This window comes from Hippichthys cyanospilos, chromosome 16 (assembly GCF_059441005.1).
Source record: "Hippichthys cyanospilos isolate Australia breed blue-spotted pipefish chromosome 16, RoL_Hcya_1.0, whole genome shotgun sequence".
Classification (NCBI taxonomy): domain Eukaryota; kingdom Metazoa; phylum Chordata; class Actinopteri; order Syngnathiformes; family Syngnathidae; genus Hippichthys; species Hippichthys cyanospilos.
Window position 1 is genome coordinate 10,379,663 of NC_142384.1, and position 21,610 is coordinate 10,401,272.

The following is a 21,610-nucleotide window of genomic DNA, read 5'->3' on the forward strand; positions in this document are numbered from 1 at the left end:
AAAATCTGGCTGCCGTCGGCATGGCAGTTGAAGGAAATACCATATTTTGTTAAGATGGAAACCAGGTGCAGCAACTACAATGAAAACAGCAGGGGCCCCAGAATTGAACCTTGTGGAACACCGTACAACAGTGGGGCAGAGTGAAACTCAGAGCAACCAGGGCTAAAACGAAACGGTCTGTTTGCCAAATTGAATTTAAACTCGTCTGGAGTGCTACCACTAATGCCCACCTGGTGCTGCAAAAGAGCTAACATTACACTGCGAACCACCATATTGAATTATGAACGTTTGAAAGAAATGTCTTCAAGTTGAAACTTTATTCAATTGAATCAATAGGACGAGACTAGACAAGAGCTACCAATACCTTTCTAGCCTGCAAAAAAAACAAAAAACTATATTTAAGTCTGTTTTTTTGCTGCCTGCTGTCTCTGAGCTTTGATTTGATGAGAGTCGGCTATTTTTCTGAGCTCAAGGAAATGCACAAGTGGATGAAAACACGCTCCCTGCACGCCTCAATAAGCGCAAATAAGTGCAATGGTCGTGTTTTGTTTTTTACTTTTTTTTTTTATCCAATGCCCTGCAGTGTCTCCAAGGGGTGTCCTACACAAGCTCTGTGGCAGCATTCTGAATAAGAAAAAAAAAACACAGAAAGAAAGAACGGCACTGGCCTTACAACCACACAGCCAATGTTCTGGAAGGAAAGCTTTATAGCAATATAGTTGTCATATTGTATTACACGAATGCATAACCATATTTAGATGTTCAAATAGTTTTGAATGAAATAGACCGTGTCTATTACAGTAAAATGAACGGGATCCAGATCTGCCTTTTTATATATTAGGGGAGATGCTAGAGTCAAAGTTTTAGTGGCGCTGATTTTCCGGCCAGGCAAGATAAATGGAACCCATTTTTACATTTTAATGTCGTTTCAATTTCACAATTGTGAAAGCAAAATAAAAATAATAACAGTAAGCGAAAAATGTAATACAGCAACAACGAGTGGTAGAAGGTAAGAAAGTTTACATGTAAGCTAGCTTTTATTTTAGGTGGGGGGTATGGTAAAATGTTTTAGCAAAATATTGTAGTTTAATTCACTTGGTTCTCTAGCTTGTTGCAAAAACGCATACAAAAAAAGTTCTTTTGTGGTGTGAATAAGTTTGAAACGTCTCTGCGATATCACTTCATATTTTTCATCCTTATTCTCGCCCTCGTCCGGTTCTAGATTCAGATTCGGTCAGATTTGGAATCATCCCGTATAGTTTCGTTTAAAATAAACTAATCTAAACATTGCTGAAATCAGCCTGTTTTGAATAGATGATCCCGTCAACACCACTGTTTCCAATTGTACCGCAACCTTTGATAATTGCGGGCACGCTTCCCGGAGACAGACGGAACGAAGGCAAGGCGTGGACAGAAGGCCGAGGATCAGATGCTAGGCTTGAAGCAGAGCTCAGTAGGCTTGAGAGGACGTAGGCGGGCAGACAAGCCTCCGTCTCCATCTCGCCGCGTGTCGGCGGGAGGCTGACAGTCATGCTTCTATATGATAGCCCCCCCACTTCTACTTCCATCATCACCCCCGCGGGTGGCTAATGTCACAGATTGGATGACATGTCCTCGCCTCAGCTGCTCTGCAAATGGAGATCCCGGGCGCTTTGCTTGTCCAAAAGCAGGGCTTTAACCCGAGGTGTCGCCGACTTTCACGGGTAGCTTGTAGACGCCTCGGGTTAATGGCAACTTAACCTGACGTGGCTAACGGTGTGTGAACATGTGGAAAACATGATCGTTACCTCAGCTGTTGATGGATGTCCATCTTAGGTGGGCTTTTAAAACGAATGCTGCCTATTTGAACTTAAAATTTTTAATTTGGCTAAATAGCCATTTTTACATTGTAAAAGTTTTATTTCTTCAACCAAATATATGATACAGCATTTGTTACAATAACAAACATTTACCATGCTAAATTAAAACAAACATACCGTATTTTTCAGATTATAAGCCGCACCGGTATATGTCGCAGCAGCAAAACTTGAAGAAAATAAAAATTGTCACGCCTGTTAAGGCAGATGACGAGTGAGGGAAAACTAGTCAGCGCTTTTGACAGATTTTTAACCGTTTTAAATAATCATGACTTTTAAATCGCCATGCCTAACCACAGCCAGTTTAGCAAATTAGGATGGTTATGCTAGCAGCTAATTCATGCTATAGACTCAAAACACTAGCAAAAGGCACCATACAATAAAATATCTACATATTTAAGGCTATTTTATTCATTTTTTAGTCCCCTGAATTGGGGATTGAACGTACATAATCTTGTGCCATCCCAAGTAGCAACAAACACTTTTATAATATTTTTCAAATCAATTTTTTTGATTACGTTCAGAATTTTGAGTTGCACCACACCCCCTTTAGGCAAGCCAAATTGAAGTGAGGACACGCGGACAACTTTTAGGACACCTATGAAATTCTTGATTACCTGTGGCTGTGAGTGCTGCTTTTCCACTTAAAACTGCACTCGTCGCACAAACAATGATGTGATCTCAGCAAGTGTGCGTGATGCTCCATAATCAGGTACCGCAAGGTCAAAGATTGTTCTCTTAAAACATATATAAACAAATAATAAAATAGATATATATGATTAACAGGGCCAATAAAAATGCTGATAAATGTTGGTGGGTGGCAATGTTTTCTGGAAAAAAAAATTTGTACTGAACATGACAGTAAAGACAATAAAAAGAACAACAACAAGCTTTTCCAAGTCCCCTAAGGGCATATTACATATTTATATACTCGGGAATTAAATGGTTCAGTGGTCAAACAGCATTTAGTTTAAGCAAAAAAAATTCACGCCTCGAGCTACGGCAACACGCGTAGATTAAATTGTCAACAGTTCTGGTCCGTACCGGGTCTTCTACTGTCCGGAGATCAACTGATGTTTTTTCTTTAGGCCCGATGCCAATAACGGATTTTTGAAGGTGATATTCATTTTCAGTGAAAGGCAAAAAAATATTGGCATCAAAACAAATTTAAATAAAGTGAATCCAATTTCCATTAGCTTTAACTTATGTATAGTCAACAACTTTTTTTATATTTGCATAAAAATAGTTTTGATTTAATATATTTAAGACAACAAACACCATTGATGTAAATTCCAGTACAAAAACGTTTATGGAACTCTAAGGGGTCATCAGCATATTACATATACTTATTACATATATTCATTTTCTATAGCCGCTTATCCCCACAGGGGTCGCAGGCTTGCTGGCGCCTATCTCAGCTGGCTTCGGGCAGTAGGCGGGGGACACCCTGAACTGGTTGCCAGCCAATCGCAGGGCACACAGAGACGAACGACCAATCAGGAGCCCAATCACACCTCAGGACAATTTAGTATGTCCAATTCACCTGCCATGCATGTTTTTGGGGAGTGGGAGGAAGCCGGAGAGAACCCAAGCGGGCTCGGGGAGAACATGCAAACTCCACACAGGAAGGCTGGAGACAGGTGGATTTGAACCGGGACCTTTGAACTGTGTGGCGTACGTGCTATTCACTGCGCCACTGAGCCGCCTATATATGACATATTTCCATATAATATCAATCAGAATTAATAGGCAGCCAACTCAACGTTCTTATTTTCTGGCGTCCATATCATTCACCAGGCCAGGCCATACATGCTCAGTGACAGAAATTACAATAGCAACCCGAACTGTCCAAAAATGAATGCGTCATTGAGTTAATCGTGCAAAATGGCTCATTAAACGGTTACTGGATCAATCGACGGAATAATGAGTGGAATGCACAATCATAAATGTATTCAAAAGCTCGCAGTCCCACAAGAGTCATCTTAGGACCGCTTCCCATTGTTTATTTCTATTTGAGTGTACCTCCAGTCATAAAAAGTCTCCTTGCCAATCCCCTTCTTCTTTTCTTTTATTTAATGGCCACTAATCATTCATGCGCCAGAGTTATTGGCCTCCAACAGTCTCCGCTTCCCCTCAAAGAAGACAGCCCCCCCCCCCCCCCCCCCCCCCCACCTCCCGGGTTGCTACGATACTCGGCCGCCCCGGCACCAAAGGTGGAAGCGCTGGAAGCCGAGGGAGGAGAAACAGCTGCAGGGAGAGGAACGGCTGCGTTTTCTCGGGTTACGCTTTAACGGGCTCACGCTGGCTGTTTTGCATTTATTTGCAGACATTTGAGAGCGTATTAAAACCACTTTTGTTTGTGTGCGCGCCCGGCGTCTCGGCTGCCTAATGAGGCTGTTTGCTTGCTGTTGATTCTCTGCCATATGCGCGCCGACACATCAGAGAGCCTTCAGGCAAAAAATCCGGCTTTTTTTTTCCCCCTTTGGCTTTTTAAGCAATGAGCAAACAGCAGGAAGGTGAATATCCCGGCGATGACGAACACATTGAAAGCTTAAAAGCTTCTAAAAAGTTTCTGGGCCTTTGCCAAAGTGGCTTTATTGTTTTGGAGTCAGGATGTTTTCAACAGAGGTCAGAGTTTTATTTGGTCCGCTGCAGTTGCGTTAAACAGTTTGGTTCAGTTCAACAGTTTAATTGGAGCTTTTATTGGAACCGGGTATGAACATAGAAGAAACAATTGAAGGGTGCCTAGTGGGGTTCCCTGTGGTTGCCCAAAACCGTCATTTTTCGTTATTAGTATGTGGGATTTATTGTTCGACTTTTGTCAATTGATCATGACTCCACTGTGCCTTCGGGCTTTTATTGAGAAATTAATTTTACTTCAATAAAAGCGTGAGAGTCTTTTTTTTTTTTTCCCTCGGTCCCCGACACACTGGCAACTTGCTGTAACTGAAAAATTTGCAACTTATGAGTCTGTATTGTTCTGAGACGCCACAAACAATTTTGTCTCATTTTTTTCTATTAATTATAACTAATTTATTGTGTGTCAGTTTTAATGATACAAGAAACTATGCAAAAAAAAAAGACCAGTTTATTGACTAACATTTACTCGTGTATTTTTATGACAGATACTCTTGATACTTTGCTCTTTATTTCCCAATACATGAGGACCTCTGCTATTGAGAATGAATGGCCGTTTTGTTTGCTTTTTTGTAAGTGGGTGACAAGGGAAAATGTTTGTCCCAGCCGCGCAAGCTAATGCTAACCTCCCATGTATTTTATGTCTGTCCTTGTCTTGTTCCAATTTGACCTGACGTTGTTGTTTTTGTTTTTTTTTTCTTACCCGGTTCCACCAGATTCACTTAACCTTTTGTTCGTAAACAAGGTCAGAGCGCCGGTGTTTTTTTTATTTTTTATTTGATCTGCTGGGCCAAAATCGGCGGTCTCGGCCCGACCCCGACGACCGTCTTTTTCTTTTATCTTCTGTCAACGGACTGCCGTGTGGTGATAAGATGATTTTTTTTTTTTTTTTTTTTTTTTACAAGCTTGCCTCGCATTCTCGATGCTTTTCCGAAGCCCTTTATTGATGTATTGACTTATCCAATCCAACAAACCAATTTTTGTGTTTACGTCCAGACTTTCAATCCCATGCATTTATCAATAGTTTTGATATTTTGGAAATGTTTGGCTAAAGAAGCTTCTAAAAATGGTTAATACTAATAGACTTAATTACTTAAGTAATCGTTTACTTGAGGTAATTAACTATTAAAGTAAGTGTTTCTCAAATAGTAGGGTGTGCCCGATATATAAAAACAACAACTTTGCATTTCTTATTATTTTTATTACTGTCCTAAATAGTAAAAGCACAACATCGCTATTAATCATAAAACATTAACATTACTTATAATAATAAAACATTTCAAGTTTTTTCATTTATTAAAGAAAGCAGTTCACTTTTATACTTTACAAAATCATCTCACGGGCCGTATTAAACCCATTTGCGGGCCAGAACCGGCCCGCCGGCCGTAGTTTTGACACCACTGGCTTCGCTAAACTTTTAACCTGTAACCTGTTAACAGTTGCTGAAAGTTTTTTTTTTTTATTTTTATTTTTTTTAATATTGCTTTTTCCTTGTGTCAATGTAAAAAGGATACCGGCCGTTTCGGTACAGTATACTTGATAGGTATACTTTTAATTGATTCATTTCGCTATTCTATTACTTTGGATTCTAAAGTACTAAAATAATTTTGCATAGTAATTGCTACTAAAAAAAAAAAAATGTTTTTTAAATACTTAAAGTAACCCTACCCAAAAGTAACTGATTAGTTTAGGTACTAAAGTAATCAACTTCTCTAGGGTTAGTAATTGATTCATTTCAGTACTAAGGTACTAAAAGTAGTTAATTATTTTAGGTTCTAAAGTCCTAAAATAATTGATTAGCAAAACAATCAATTACTTTCTGTAATGTTTGCCTAAAGTAAAAGATTACTTTAGTATCTACTTACCTAAAGTAATTACTTTAAGTACTAAAGTAATAAATTACAACAGTGCTTGACTAATTTAGCACCAGACATTTTTAGACCTTCTTTTAACCAAAAATAAATCATTCAATATCTGGGATTGGGTGTCTGGACAGGTTAAAAACAAAAAAAAAAGTCTCAATGCATCTTTGTCATTGAATGAGTAAAAAACACACTCAAAGCCGCTCACACATTTTGAAGTAAATGTCGACAGTTGTATAAAATTACACTAGCTTTCAGCGACTGCCTGACTGATCAGGCACTTATTTTCTTCTTGAAGGAAACTTTTCAACAAAATCACAGCTCTTGCAAAGTCCGTTCCTTGTGAGCGTACAGCTTCATAGATCACATTTCTTAGGCGAAAAGCGGGATCATTTTTTTGAACGCTTTTGTTGATTGGCTTTTATTAGTTGGAGCCCGCCGCGCAGTTTTTTTTCCCCCCCTCTGAGGACGTTGTGTCTGACTTTGCCAGAAATGCTGAGGCGGCTCCCCGGTCACCCGTAAGGGGAAATAGCATGCGTGGTTTTGGAAGGCCCGTGGTGACCGTGGCCCGCCAATCATTCTGACGTCTGGGGCTGATGCATCCGTCCCGACGGCCTCGTTAAAAGCGTCTGAATTTAAACATTTGAACGGCTTTCTAAAGTGGCGGTGGCTTCATTTGCATGATTTTTGCTAATTCCCCCTGCTCGCTTCTGGCATCACCTTCCGCCTCGCCTTCTTCATATGCAGACCGATGTCCACCGCGTCCTTGGCTGGTCTTACTGAATAGCGACAAACGGCGGAGACGAGCCGCGTTGAACGCAATCACTTCATTCAAAGTCCAAAAATTGCTTTTGGGATGGGACGATCGATATTGCATCTCCTGTGGTTCAGTATTGACATGCAAACGGAAATATTGAAGCTGCTATCGTTATCACTTACACTGGAAACAAAAATATGATTTTAAAAATATTGAAGTAATTGAATTACTTCGTTTTATGATCATGTTTTTTCATATTTTGATGTAAGTCATGCACTGTTTCGGCCATCAAAAGGGAAGGACTGACAGAAGGCAGTAGGGAGCTGAAATTTCACCCAGTTGGTGACATGTCAAAGTTTAAAATGGCACAACCAACAAAATTATCACACGTTTAGGAAAGTGCGTCCCTTGGTGAAAATGCTAAAAGTAGAATGTGGAAGAATATGTCCAAAAAATGGACACAATGCTTAAGTTTGTTTTCTTTTTTAATTTAATATTTTTTAATTGATCAAATCCTGAATATTTTCTGATGTATTACTTTTTTTTTCATGCTTTCCTTTTTCAGTACAGTTTTAATTGGGTTCTGCTACCGACACACATGTGTAGCTAAAAAGGCTGATAAATGTTATTCGGAGCTGACATTCACTTTCACTAAAAGGGCAAATATTGGTGTAAAAAAAAAAAAAAGCAAATTTTGACCTTGTTGAAATCGCTTCAAATGTGTGATAAATTGTTCAGATTTGCAAAATATTTTATTTTAACGATAAACATCTTGACAATTGTGTTGAAATTCTGGCAAACAATTTAATAAATATTAAATGTGCAGGGATCCAGTGTTACAAAGCCAATTGAAATCGAAAGCAATCTAAATGTATGCCAATTTTGACGAAGTTAGCGAATGCACCAACACGTCAGAGTTCGTTCAAATTTGTAATTGTTCTTAAGACGCTCTTAAGATATTCTGAAGCAGACTTGCTTCGTTTCTCAAGGAAATTTTGAAAAATTAAGAACGACAACAATTTTTTTCAGAACATCTTAAGAACCTGGAAGAAGAACCTTTCCAAATATCTAAAATTTTTGCATATATGAATTTTAATTTTGAAACAAAAACATAAGGTGCAGAGAGTTCACATGGTCAGAAGAATCTTTTATAAAGTTAGCGAAAATTTTAAATGATATCAAGACACAATCATCAAACTGATATAGTATCTTGTAACTTCCGCTGCGGTATCGGCGCACATGATAACTAGCTTCTTAGCTTGTTAGCTTATTTTTTTCAAGGGCATTATTTCCAAACTTCTAAAAAGAAAGTCACAACTTGGCAACAGTAGGAAAATGTGGGTGACATCAGTTGAAAACCACTAGTCGAAATAAATCCCTTTGGTTTCCTAACATGCCCTCTCACTGCATGACCGCACATTGTTTACATTCTCCATGATTACCACTCGCGTGGTAACAGTGGGCCGCCGCATCTAGTAATGCAACCGACCGTGCGTTGTAGGATGTATAGTCACGGCAAATATAAACAATGCCGCTTGTAAGAATGATTTGTGGAAAGGCGATTGTGGCTCCAACTCAACCGAGACCTGAGTGAAGATGGGCGCCATACAAGATGGATAGCTTTTGTACTGTATTGTTATTAATACGACATTTGAATCCCTTTTGTGGTTATGAAAGCATCGAAAAAAGACCCCAGGGAGCTGAAATATCACCCAGATGCTGACATGTCTAATTTAACATTGAACAACCACTTAGTTATCACGTCAGTAAAATACTCACAATGTTTACAAAACAGCGTATTACCCAAAAGGCACCTCTCATTTGTGTTGGTTTTAACTAAACATTGAGTTTGTTTTTTTTAATCGCTGCTGAAAACCGACATTTTCTGACATTACTTTTCATTATAAGCTTCGCATCTCTATTCATCCCGAGGCTAAAAAACATCCATGTTTAACGTGCAGCCTCCGAGCTCGTTCCAGGCTGTTTGCTGCATTGTTCTCAGCGGGGAGTGATAGCAGGTCACCCTTGAGGGGGTGGGGGGAATTCAATGCTCGGAATGATGTTGCCGCGTGCTCGCCATTGTTGTCATCGTATTTTGTCGCTAACAAAAGAGAACACTGCGAAGCTAAAAATGTGACGCCTTTATGCGCCTCCGACTGAAGTATGCTTTAACGAGTCGACTAGTGAGCAGAAGGGTTGACGCTTGTGGCGTACACTGACAATTTTGATGCTTTTGCTGTCCAAAAAGTATGTCCGAAAGGCTACTGGTTTCCTGGTGGGAATATGGACAGTTCAAAGAGCAGAGCAGGTGAAAGCACTCGTACTCTGTACTAAAGTTGGGTTCAAATAAGTACAAAGTTGCATTGGTAAAAGTAGAAACAACAACAACTAAGGGCAGTTTGGTGTCCAGTAAATATACCTTACTATACATGTATTTGGGATTGTGGGAGGAAACCAGGGTACTATGATAAAACCCACATGGGCATGGGGAGAACATGCAAACTCCACGCAAGAAGGCAGGAGCCCGGAACCACATCCAATCATCCATGATCGATAATATACAGTATTAGCGGTTATTAAAACCTTTGCTTTTTGACAATACAGTGAACCATCAAAACCCAAGCCAATTGCACCAAAAATTCTTGTGACAATAAAACAACATAAAAATGACTAGTTTACCAAATATTTGGACACAACGCCTGGGCTACTAGCATAAATTAACCGGGTGAGTAGAGATTTGAAGATTGTAGTGTTAGCAGCGCTCAATATGCATAGTAATACCACACAATTAAATTATTGTTCTGTTCACTTCCCTGAGCAGACTACGTTCCATAATCGAGCAAATAACAAGGTAGGCAAAAAAAAAAAAAACAGGGCAGTAATAAGGAACCATGAATAAATGAACTTACAGACTTACATTCTGAGCGTAAATGACATTTTTTGATGGTGACAGCCTGATAGTTGCTGTTCCTACTGATCACTTTTTGACAATTCACTCAACTTGAAAAATGGTCTCATGGATTGATTTTTGAAGAGAGATTTGTTTAACGTCTCATATTTCTGAAAGTAGTGTGCTGCTCAGCACAGTTAAAATATGTATAAAAAAAATGTTGATCATCAAAATTTGATGAAAGTTGGTCATTCATAATTAAGTGGAAATGTGTTATTTAGTCTTTTGTGTTTTACAGTTTTTTTGTTTACCAAACAAAAACATATACTTTTTAGATTCATGTAGGCTATGAGATTACACTGAGAATTTTTTAACACCCTAAACTTGTGTGTTTAGTCTGACACAAGACAACACATTCACCACAAATCATTCTTGTACTGTAGCTGTCCACATCAAATAATTCGCTAAAAAATGCCATAAATGTCGAATATTTGGTTTGACTGACTCTTTTGCGTCAAATTCAACAAACCCCCGGCGCTTCAGACTTGATCAAGGTGTCGGAATGAATATGAGTGGGAGGTAAGCGTCACTATTCCAAGACAGTTTGAGTAAAGCCTCCATAGGCTTCAACCTTTCAGTTTGGCCTTTGTGCTGCCGCTCCCGAGAGGATGAGGAACAAAAGCTGCGCGGACCGTGCGCGGCCACGGCCTCACTTTGAGAAACCACTCTGCATTCTTACTTTGATAATAGAAGACCACCCTTGTGCCAGTCCAAACCCTGAGAACGAGTGGAACAATTAGGACGAAACAAAAAGCTTCTGCAAAAATAAGCTTCAAAATTTCCATTGGTGAATCTAATGAGACCTGAAATGACGCGTATTTGAAGATAGGGTAGAAATCAGCGCCATTGTCTGCCGCGATTTTGAGTTATTTCATCACGGGCAAATTTGGAACATGCTTGGGAAACTGTCCGAGTGTTAATATTGTTCAAGTTCAGGAGGCAGAGATTGTAAAGATTTTTTTGAGACAACTTTACAAATAGCCGTTGAATCACTAAACAAAAGTCTAAAGATATCCTTACAATTTGAATCGTCCACCTTCATGTCTTCAGGTAGTTCCAGTGACATCACTGAGGACAATGTAGATAGGGATTTCACGGGTGTTTCACGTTTAGCACCCTTTGTCGGTGAAGGTTTCGTCCTCCTCAAATTCGAAAACAAAGCTTGCCATCAAGTATTATCTGCGCTACTGTATAGCCTGCTTTCAATTTGCTAAAACATAACTTCTGGTAGCCCTAGTGGTGGGTAGAGGAACTACACCCGGAATGCTCAGTTACATTTTTTTATTACTGTCCAAAATAATAAAAACACAACATCACTATTATTTTTCAATCAAACCAACCTTTATTTTATACAATTTTATAGATTTTGATAGTTGTTCCACAAAATGACACATTTGTTTTACTGGTGGACTGCCTCTTGATGGCTAGCAAAAATTAAAAACCTGCACATAAGCCGCACTGGACTATAAGCCTCGGGGCTCAAATCATGAGACAAAAGTTGCGGCTTATAGACAGAAAAATACGGTAATATAATTAGTGATTACCTATGGTTATACAAAAAAAATGACATTTATTTGCACACAAGATGCGATTTGAATTACGTTTGCAAGGTTTATAATATAATAAGCGATTAGTGGACCTATGATTTCTATTTTAAAAAAATGTTGATGTGATGGCACACCTTTATTTGCATGTTTTTGAACTTAATAATGGTTTTTAAAATGAATAAAGCTATATTGACTCTATAGCACGAAATTCACATGGTGTCAAGGCTAAAAAGTTGTTTTGTTTTTTTAAACATAGTTTTAGATTTAGAATGTATAGATTTCTAACATAGATTTTTTATAAAGCAGTTTAGCCAATAAGAATGCTACAAAATTAAGCGGCTTGACCACTGTTAAATTTCATGGAACAATTTTTTTTTTTTTTTTTTTCAGAACTAACTAACAAACTCCGTATGACTGTTGGGAAAATCTGTTGGAAAGCATGGCCCGAAAGGACGTTTTAAAAACAAGCTTGGCAAGGATTCCTTCAGTTTTTGATTGACAAATAAAAACAACTTTTCAAAGGTTGTGTTGACTTTCAGCTAAGCCCCTAATGGACATAATTTTCCATATGGTTTAGGGGGATGAACATATTGCTGCAGCTCCCTATTTCTCGCTCCGGTCTTGACCTTTTTCGCACCATGTGCGTGCGACCACAGGCTCCTCCTATTACGACAACGTGAGACCGCTGGCGTACCCCGACTCCGACGCCGTTCTCATCTGTTTCGACATCAGCCGCCCCGAGACTCTGGACAGCGTCATTAAAAAGGTCAGTGACTTGTTTTTATCAAATCCCCACCCATGCGGTTTGGGAGCGTAGTAAAGAATTGCAGGCTCTATGCTCCTTTTTTATCTCATCAAATATCTACTTGACCTTCAATCCTCTGCAGAATGGAAGGTCGGGGTGGGGGGGGGTGGGGGTCACGATACGCAGATCAGCCTTGAGAATGCGTATCAAAGAGAAGAGGCAGCACACAAGCGTCACGCTTAATGAGTTTGGAAAAAAATTCAAACTAAAGCGTGGAGATGGTGGTAAGCAGCCCGGAAGGCGAGATTGGTCGCGGTCACACACACGATAAATCGTCTTACGTTTGCAGACACTTGTTGTAGGCTCAGGTCGTGCCGGTCATTGAAAAACAGTTTGCTGGATGTATTTTTGATGATCGTAAATCTGTTCATTGACTCTATTTAAAATTAATGATCCTGTTAATTATTCCGTTAAGTAATCACTCCTCCCGCTCCATTTTTAAAAAGAATCGACTAAGGTTTAACATGAGTTGAAGTGAGTTGATATCAATATTTATGTATCTCGTATACATGATTTTTTTTAGAAACCAACAAAATTGCCTATGCTAACCAGTTAGCAATTGCCATTAGCATTAATGCACCAACAATTACAATTTAAGGTTTAAAAAACACTAACTGTTAGTTCACACGCACATAATATTATATTTAACTTTTGCTGTATGTAATTTCCAATATGTATGTTTCCTAAGGTCAATAATTCCTTGTTGGGTTTTTTTTGTCTTCTTCTACTGCTTCTCCTACTTGACAAGCATGTGCTAATATTGTCATTAATGAAAGTCTGCTAACTGCTACATCATTTTTGTATTTGACCACACTAATAGCATTAGCCGTTTGGCCACTAGGTGGTGCCAAAATGGTCTCTGTATGTGTTTTTTTTCCCCTCATTATGCAATAATTAAAGATTTTTTTTTTTTACCTTTTTTTTTTAATTGGAAATAAACACAAACTGGATTTTCCTAATTTCGAGGAAGTCTTTCCTCCTTGCTACCATTGCAAGACTTGCAAAGGTTTCCAAAATGTCTGCGAAGTGTCCGCATTGAAAAAGGTGAGACAAATTTGTTTCCGACTAATGTTTGAGGGGGATGATTTTGGTCAACTTATTTTTAAAGTCAATTTACCTGACTTGGGCGACTTTTTTCTGTTTGTTTTTTGTTTTATGCCAAACATTTGCAACATATTCCAAAATTCTAAATTGGTAAGGCCCTAATCTCAATTCACTTTGCCTGAAAATTTACTGCAAATAATGTTTTACATAATTAAAAGTTTAAAAATATTCTCTGATGACATCTGTGTGAATGTGACTCAATTTATATTTCCGTTTATTCTCATTGGAAGAACATCTTTAGCGCGAGCAATTAATTAACTTCAAATTGACATTAAAACCGCTTTAGTTTGGTTGGAAATTATTCACATTTTTAGGGGGGGGATTAGTTACTACAACTAGCTGGACACATGCACATCTAATTCTGTTTAGGGGTACACTGCTGTTTTTTTTTTTTTTCCCAACTTTGTAGATCTAACCCAGGTTACCCTCAAATATTTGGGCAAGCCTCATCGGAGCCTGTCAACAAGGGCAAACTGATTCACGGCGCAAGCTTTAGCTTTTCCCATGAATCCCCTTGGCAAAGGGGAGGGTGAACAGGGTCGCCGTGACCCCTGACCCCTAGCCGTCGGCCTGTTAATCTCATCTCAGGGCCGCGTTCAAAACCTGTTGCGACAAGGGGCGTCCCGAATTAGACTTTTGACTTTGCGTTGACAAGCGAGGCCGCCACAAAGGAGTGGGGGGTTAAACAATCAAAGCCTTTGATAGGTGCTTGTTTTCAGGGCAAGGGTGGGTGTCAGAGAAATCTCAGAAAAGAAGACTAGGACAAGCCTAGCTGCTTAAACAGCAAAAAGAGTAACTCAGACCAGCCAAGATTGACTTTTCTATGCCGGACATAGGGAAAAACCGCTTGGGCAAATGTAACTCGTGGGTCTTCCAACGCGTTTTCCACTTGCCCAGCCGTTCCCCCCGGCTTTTATTGAATAGAAGCATAGCAGATTACAAGACACAACAAAAGAGCCAGCCGGGCGCCACCGGCAGCTGGGCCAAGGTCCCGGCTCACACTTTCGTGCGTCAACAGTTCTATCTAAGGACAGGGTCAAGATGAACTAGGATTGCATAAATGGGTAACAATGAACTAAGAACATAATGATAACAACCTAATATATGATTCCCTTCACAGTGGGGCTATAAAAGGTCAAAGGGTTTTTTGTTTTTTTTTATCACACGCAAAATATTTGAGACTTTCCTGTGTTCTTATGTATTTGTCTGATACACTTTGAGCAAACTGTTATTTCAGCTGAGCGCTAGCCACATTTGGCACACAAATTGGAATAATTTGACTTGCCCATCCACCCCCTCGTTTTGTTTAGGTGAACTGCAAAAACAGACATGCTAACCACTGGTCCACCATGCCTCCTAAATTGTTTTTGTTTATGGGGAAAATATTGATGGATTGACTGCAGTTGAGATAGAATTGGCAATTAATTATCTGACATATGGCATTTCCGTTCAAGCTAATTTGATTTTCTTGTGAACTTGGATACCGCGCGGACCTCTGCCAAGGACAGATGTGCTACCAAATGGAGCATGCTCTTCTTTTTGGGCTTTTTCATGCACTACGCTTAATTCCATTGGCCAGAAGCAGATAGTATAAAATACAGTGATACTCCCGCTTATTTGTGATTCTCTATTCACCATTTTGTTTGCTTTTGTTCCTGCAATCACAATATTAAGTGGAGGTGAGTCACAAATATTGTATTTTGTACCACTACACTCTTTTTGCTCTCAAAAGTAAGTGCGCTGTTTTGTTAGGTGAGCAAAATTTAGAACTGTGATAATGAAAACAAAAAAAACTTGCAACTATAAAAGGTTATGTCGTTTGCTTCCACAGTGGCAGGGGGAGACGCAGGAATTTTGTCCTAATGCTAAAGTGGTGCTGGTGGGCTGCAAGCTGGACATGAGGACGGACGTCAACACGCTGAGGGAACTCTCCAAGCAGCGTCTCATTCCTGTCACCCACGAGCAGGTAACAAGGTCACATGACCTCCCGGTCGGTCCGATTTCTGGGGGTCTTAATTTCCCCTTCGCCTAGTACACACTTGTGTGAAACCACACATACAAATAGCTTCCATTTCTATACTTTGGCCGAGCCACAAAAAATGACTAGTTTGAGTCCCTGCGACTCATTTTTTTCTACAAAGATTTCACATCAACACGAAGCCATTTGTAAAAAATCAAATTCAATCCCTGTTGATTACAAACGCTGAGAAACATCGAATCAATTACGCTGTCAATGTTTGATGCAATTCTACAGCATTAGCCCTAGCTGCTAACAATGTATATGGTGCATTCAAATGCAGTCAAACATTTGAAACTCAGAAAAAAAGGCCAGCAATTCATTGAACGTTAATAACCGCAAATGTCTAAATAATGTGGGAGTTCTATCAAGATATGAAAGCAGGCGTATATCAAGAAGAATCATGGGGGACTTTATTTTAATATCTTATTTAAATCTAGTTTATAACGCTAAATCAAATCACTTTGCTTCTGTCTTCCATTCTAGCGGTTGGTGTCAGTGAATCGAAATGAAGAACAAACCTGCCTTTGTTATGCATAAATTAGGGCTGTCACAGTTAAAGCCTTAACTTTGGAGATTAATTTGAATTTTACTCCTTTGGCAGCAAAATTAGACACAAAGATGGACGTAATGTGCAAAGCACAAATTAAACACTGTAATCATTTTGGTAAATAGAATGAACTAATATAAATAGAAATGTTTAAGTGAGAAGTTTGGAGAATTATTCATGAGAAGACTATTTAAAAAAAAATGCCTGAACCTATTAGTTGGATGTGGTAGTTTTCACAGGGAAAAAAAAAGTATTAAAGGATCAAAGAAAGAAATCACAACCATCCATTGATTTTCTATAGCCGCTTATCCTCACTAGGGTCATTGGCTGGCTGGTGCCTATCCCAGCTGCGCCTTGTTACATCAATCTGTCCAGGTTACAAAGAAATCAAAATACTGTCAAGGTTTTCTAGAGAGAATTGTGAGAAATCTCGCTTGCAAGCTTAATGAAGCAAAACAGCAAAAACCCACAAAGGGCCGAGAGCAAAACAAAGCAGCGAGCGGGGATGAAAAATCAAATCAGCTGTTGTTTATTTGCTTTCAGCAGAATGTGAGAATGTTGACATATCGCTCGGCTCTGCACTTTTTTCCGGAATTTTCGCTGACCTCCCGGCTGCGGACGGGCACGCGTATTTGCATGTTTCAACGCTAGAAAACAGACGTTGACAAACGAGCGAGTCCGGCCCCTCCGACCTCCGAGCCGGGCTTGATGAACCGCTCGGCCCGTCGGCGCATTTAAATCGGCTCGTTCCATTTGTCGGGCGCCGCACAAAAGCTGTCGCGCGGACAAAAAGCTGTCCAAGCTGATGCGGCCTTCAACAACAAAAACGTGAGCAGCTGGGAAACACGGCGCTGGCGTAAATGAGACACGTAAACAAAAGATGGAGTGGCACGCTCCGACACGTCTGACGGGCGGGGGAGGGGAACAACTATCATCCATTGTTTTGTCCTTTGCTGAAACGTGCATACTCATGGGACGCCGCATTGGTTACACCTGTAAGAGCTGTTTCAAAACTTTTGCCTTTGCAAAGGTGGAAAAAATTCAACTTGTCTTTCTTAATAGATTTGATTTTAAGTATGACAGAATGCTCTAACGTTTATCTCCTCTTGTCTATTGTATAACGTTTTTGTCAGTGACGTGATATGTACTATGTGTACATCTATGCTTATGTATATTTGAATTAACATGTGTACATGTACATATGTGTATTTATATATATATATATATATATATATTTATGAATAAAAAAATATTATATATATATATATATATATATATATAAATTATACATATATAAATTATATATATATATATATGTATATATATATTATTCATAAATATATATAAATATATATAAAAATTATACATATACAAATTATATATATAATTTATATATTTTTATTCATATATATATTTATGAATAAAAAATCTATAAAATATATATATATATACATATATATAATTTATATATATATATATATATATATTTATGAATAAAAATATATATATATATATTTATGAATAAAAAATATATATATGTATAATATATATATATATATATAGTGCAATGTTTAATAGAATTGCTTGCCTATATTTTTCGTTGCATGGTAATAGTTTTTCTTCCATTCTTTTCATTACTTCACAAAAATTTTCAGATGACAGTTTCTTATAGAATGAAACTGAGAGAGAAAAAAAATCTAAAGATAAATAAAAACGATTAAAAACTATCCAACCTTTTATGGTTTTCTTCATTACGTCACAATTTCTTTCTCAAACTGACTTTAGCCATTTCATTATTATTGGTATAATAAAAAGTTTGAAAATGTCTATTTTTTATTGTGTTAGTAACATAATGTTTTACGGCAATACGGCTTTTTTTTCTTTCTTCTTCTTTTTTATATTTGAAAATTTCAAAAAACTAACTTTCACTGCTAGACTGCTACTTGTTCAACACCCACAAGGTGCTTGTATCTCAAATTGTTGCTCACAAGTCAAAATAAAACTATTCACAAATACTATAAACAAACTTCCCACCGCCGCTGCGCAAAGTGTACCTAATAAAGTGTCCGGGCAAATCAAACTTCAGAACCCGTGCGGCATAATCCGATGCCCCTCGCCCTTTGTTGATCTCAAACGGCGTTCCCAGCAAAGCGGAGGAGTCGCCGGCGCGGAGTGACCGCCGCTTGAACCCGACACGTTTGGGTTTTCGCACCACCTTTTTCGCCTCACGTGCGGATGGTTGCGCCCGCCTTGAAAGGGAAAATCAAAGCGCGCAGATGAAAAGCGTGCGCTGGGAGGAATCATGGGAAATGCTGTGGATGCTCATAGAAAGCGGAAGAAGAGGCAATTTTCAATTGATTTCCAACAAACGAGTGAGATAACCTTGGTGGACTCGAAATGGCTTGAACACAATGACGAGTTTGCACTTTACTGTTTTCGGGAGCGTGGCGTCCTCCGCTTTCTATGCGGACGCTAATAATGACAACCGCTAAAAGCTTGTTTCAGGGTCGTACTCTCACATGACCGCAGACGTGGAGAAATCAAACATGCCAGCGTAAAATGTCACTTGGCTTGTGGGATTGACTTCGAACACAGAGGGCTTACTCGCACTTTTGGCGTAACCTTTTGAGGGGCAAATTTCCGCCGTGCATTTACAAGCAATATGTCTAGCTTTTACCGTTTTCAGGCCACCTCTTTTAAAATGGTGACATCAAAAGAAAAAAATCAAATCTTACTTTGACATTATTTTGAAAAGCCTTTTTTTACCTCATTACATATAGATAAAATATTAAATTAAAATTAGGAAATATTTTCTTGGAAAATTATGACTAATTTAAAAAGATGTGGCTATTTCTCAATTTAGAAATTGGTCTTAAAAAAAAAACTAAAATATTGTCGTCTTTCTTCATCTTTTTCTTTTAGTACAACTTTATTTCCACCTCCCCAATAATAAATGTTATCAAAATACTGGCTTTTATTTCCGGGAAAAAAAATATATTAAATTTTTAAAACTTCTTAAAATATACCTACTTTTCTCTCAAATAATGTGCTGTTTTTTAAATAGACAAAATTTCAAATTTGGTCTTGACATTTTTTTCATTTTTACCTCAAATTAATTTACAATAGCTTAAATCATGTCACTTTAACATCACTTAACTTGAAATGATTCAAGATTTTTTTTGGGAAACAAGACAATCCCCAAACCTGTGACTACAACTTTTTAACATATTTAAATAAGTTATTCAATTAAAATTCAACTTTTTTCTGAGTTATTATGACTTCTATTAGGGCTATTAGAAATGAAAATTCTTTGAAATGAAACAGCCTTGGAATATATATTTATAAATATACATACATACATTTATATATATATATATATATATGTATTTGTATATATGTATGTATATATATGTATATATATATATATATATATATATATATATATATATGTATGTATATATATATGTATGTATATATATATGTATGTATATATATATATATGTATATATATATATATGTATGTATATATATATATATATATATATATATATATGTATGTATATATATGTATTTATATATATATATACAGTATATGTATATATATGTATGTATATATATGTATTTATATATATATATATATACAGTATATGTATATATATGTATATATATATATATATGTATTTATATATATATATACAGTATATGTATATATATGTATATATATATATGTATGTATGTATGCGTATATATATATATATATATATATATATATATATATATATATATATATATATATATATATATAAAATGTATGTATATATGTGTGTGTGTAAATATACATATTTCTGGATAGGGCCGATGCCACTGAACATTTTGAGGGGTTGAAAGTAAAAGTATATTTATATTTGATGATCTTATGACCCTTTCAAAGTCAGGCCAAGTTGGGTGATTATAAGGCCAGGCTAGTGAGAAATCCTCACCCAGGGCTTAATAGTGTAGCTTTTTTTCCTCATTACGGCAAATGTAATTATACTTTTTGAGTTATCACACATAAAAGCCAAAAAGACATCTCTCAAGCACTTTTTTCTTTTGTCCGCAGGGCAGCACCATCGCCCGGCAGATGGGGGCGGTGGCCTACGCCGAGTGCACGTCCAAGGTGTCTGAGAACAGCGTGCGGGACGTGTTCCACGTCACCACGCTGGCGTCCGTGCGCCGGCCGCACAAGCCGCCGCTCAAGCGTAGCGCCTCCCGCCGCGGGCTCAAGCGAGCCTCGCAGCTCACCGCTCGGACTGAGTCCGCGGACCAGGCGCCCGTCTTACGGAAGGACCGGGCCAAGAGCTGCGTGCTCATGTAGAAACCCTACCTGTACAGAAAATATACCAGAGGACACCTATTTATTGTTTTTGTTGCACTGCAGCAGATGAAAAATGAAGCGGCACTGTGAAAACGTGCTTATTTTTGGTGTCATTTCGTGCTGAGAATCAGGCCTTAAGGAACGCGCCGCACACCGGGACGCTGACGGTAAAGACGACAAAAATGTTCAGGATGATGATTGTTAAAAAAAACAAAAAAAACTGCAAGGATTGAAGCCATGAGGCGAGCGCGGTGGTTTGTTTGGTGAGTCGTGCACATGCGTCGTTACCGCAAGTGCTTTGGACACATTTGCTTGTGTTTGCAACACTCTCGTCGTGTTTCATGTTATTTTGTGCTTCTCTTCTTCGCTCGCGTTGCAAAATAAAGCGCCGGCTTGACCGCAGATGGCCAATTTAATCGCTGGCTGCTGTTTCATTATTAGTGTAAACGTGTAAACGAATTTGCCCGAATGCATTCATCATTCTTAGCAATTTCCTGACTTTTATTCCGAGTATCTTTTGAATGGGCGTTGTGTAAAATTTCGCAACATCTAATGGTAAAAAAAAAGATTCAAGAGTTTTATCATCATATGCATGGTAACTTCTTATTCTGAGCAGACTTACATTCCGCACAATAAAGCAAATAATAAAGTAGGCAATTAAAAAGGTAATAGGGCAATAAGGGCTGTGATAATGAAGCACTAATAAAGGAATAGACTCACATTCTGAACATATTATGGAGTAGATAGACTGTAAGAAACTATATCCACATGAGGATGCAAAATATTATGTAGGTAGCAGCTTTCCTGCACTGTGCAGGATTTGTAAAGTGCATGTGTGCAAGCGGGAAAGTGAAAAAATTAAGTCATTGTAAAATACCACTACTATAATTTCAGTAATATACTAAAACAGTAAAATGGCTGGATGGACAATATGTGATGCTATTTCATAAAAACAGGCTTGTGTTGCAGGTAAGTGACAAAAATACGATGTACATTTTGGGATTACGACAAAAAACCTTAAGTTATATCCTAGCAGCCACAAGGTTCACATTGTAATCATAGTGAAATGGATTAGAGGATGATGCGCACCATTGAAAAATGAATGTGCTAAAATGTTAAATGTTTCAAAACTAGGGATTTCAACTAAGCAATATTAAAATGTACCTCACTT

General features: G+C 38.1%; 1 protein-coding gene across 2 annotated transcripts in view; it reads left to right on the plus strand.

Moving 5' to 3' along the window:
- Positions 1–20,849, plus strand: part of rnd2 (Rho family GTPase 2) — a 38,655-nt gene extending 17,806 nt beyond the window's left edge. For both annotated transcript variants that reach the window (XM_088436074.1, XM_088436075.1), the window contains 3 exons: positions 12,266–12,375; positions 15,350–15,484; positions 20,185–20,849. In XM_088436074.1, coding sequence (XP_088292200.1) covers positions 12,266–12,375; positions 15,350–15,484; positions 20,185–20,439 — 500 coding nt within the window. In that variant the 3' untranslated portion in view covers positions 20,440–20,849. The remainder of the gene's footprint in view (positions 1–12,265; positions 12,376–15,349; positions 15,485–20,184) is intronic.
- The last annotated feature ends 761 nt before the right edge of the window (positions 20,850–21,610 follow it).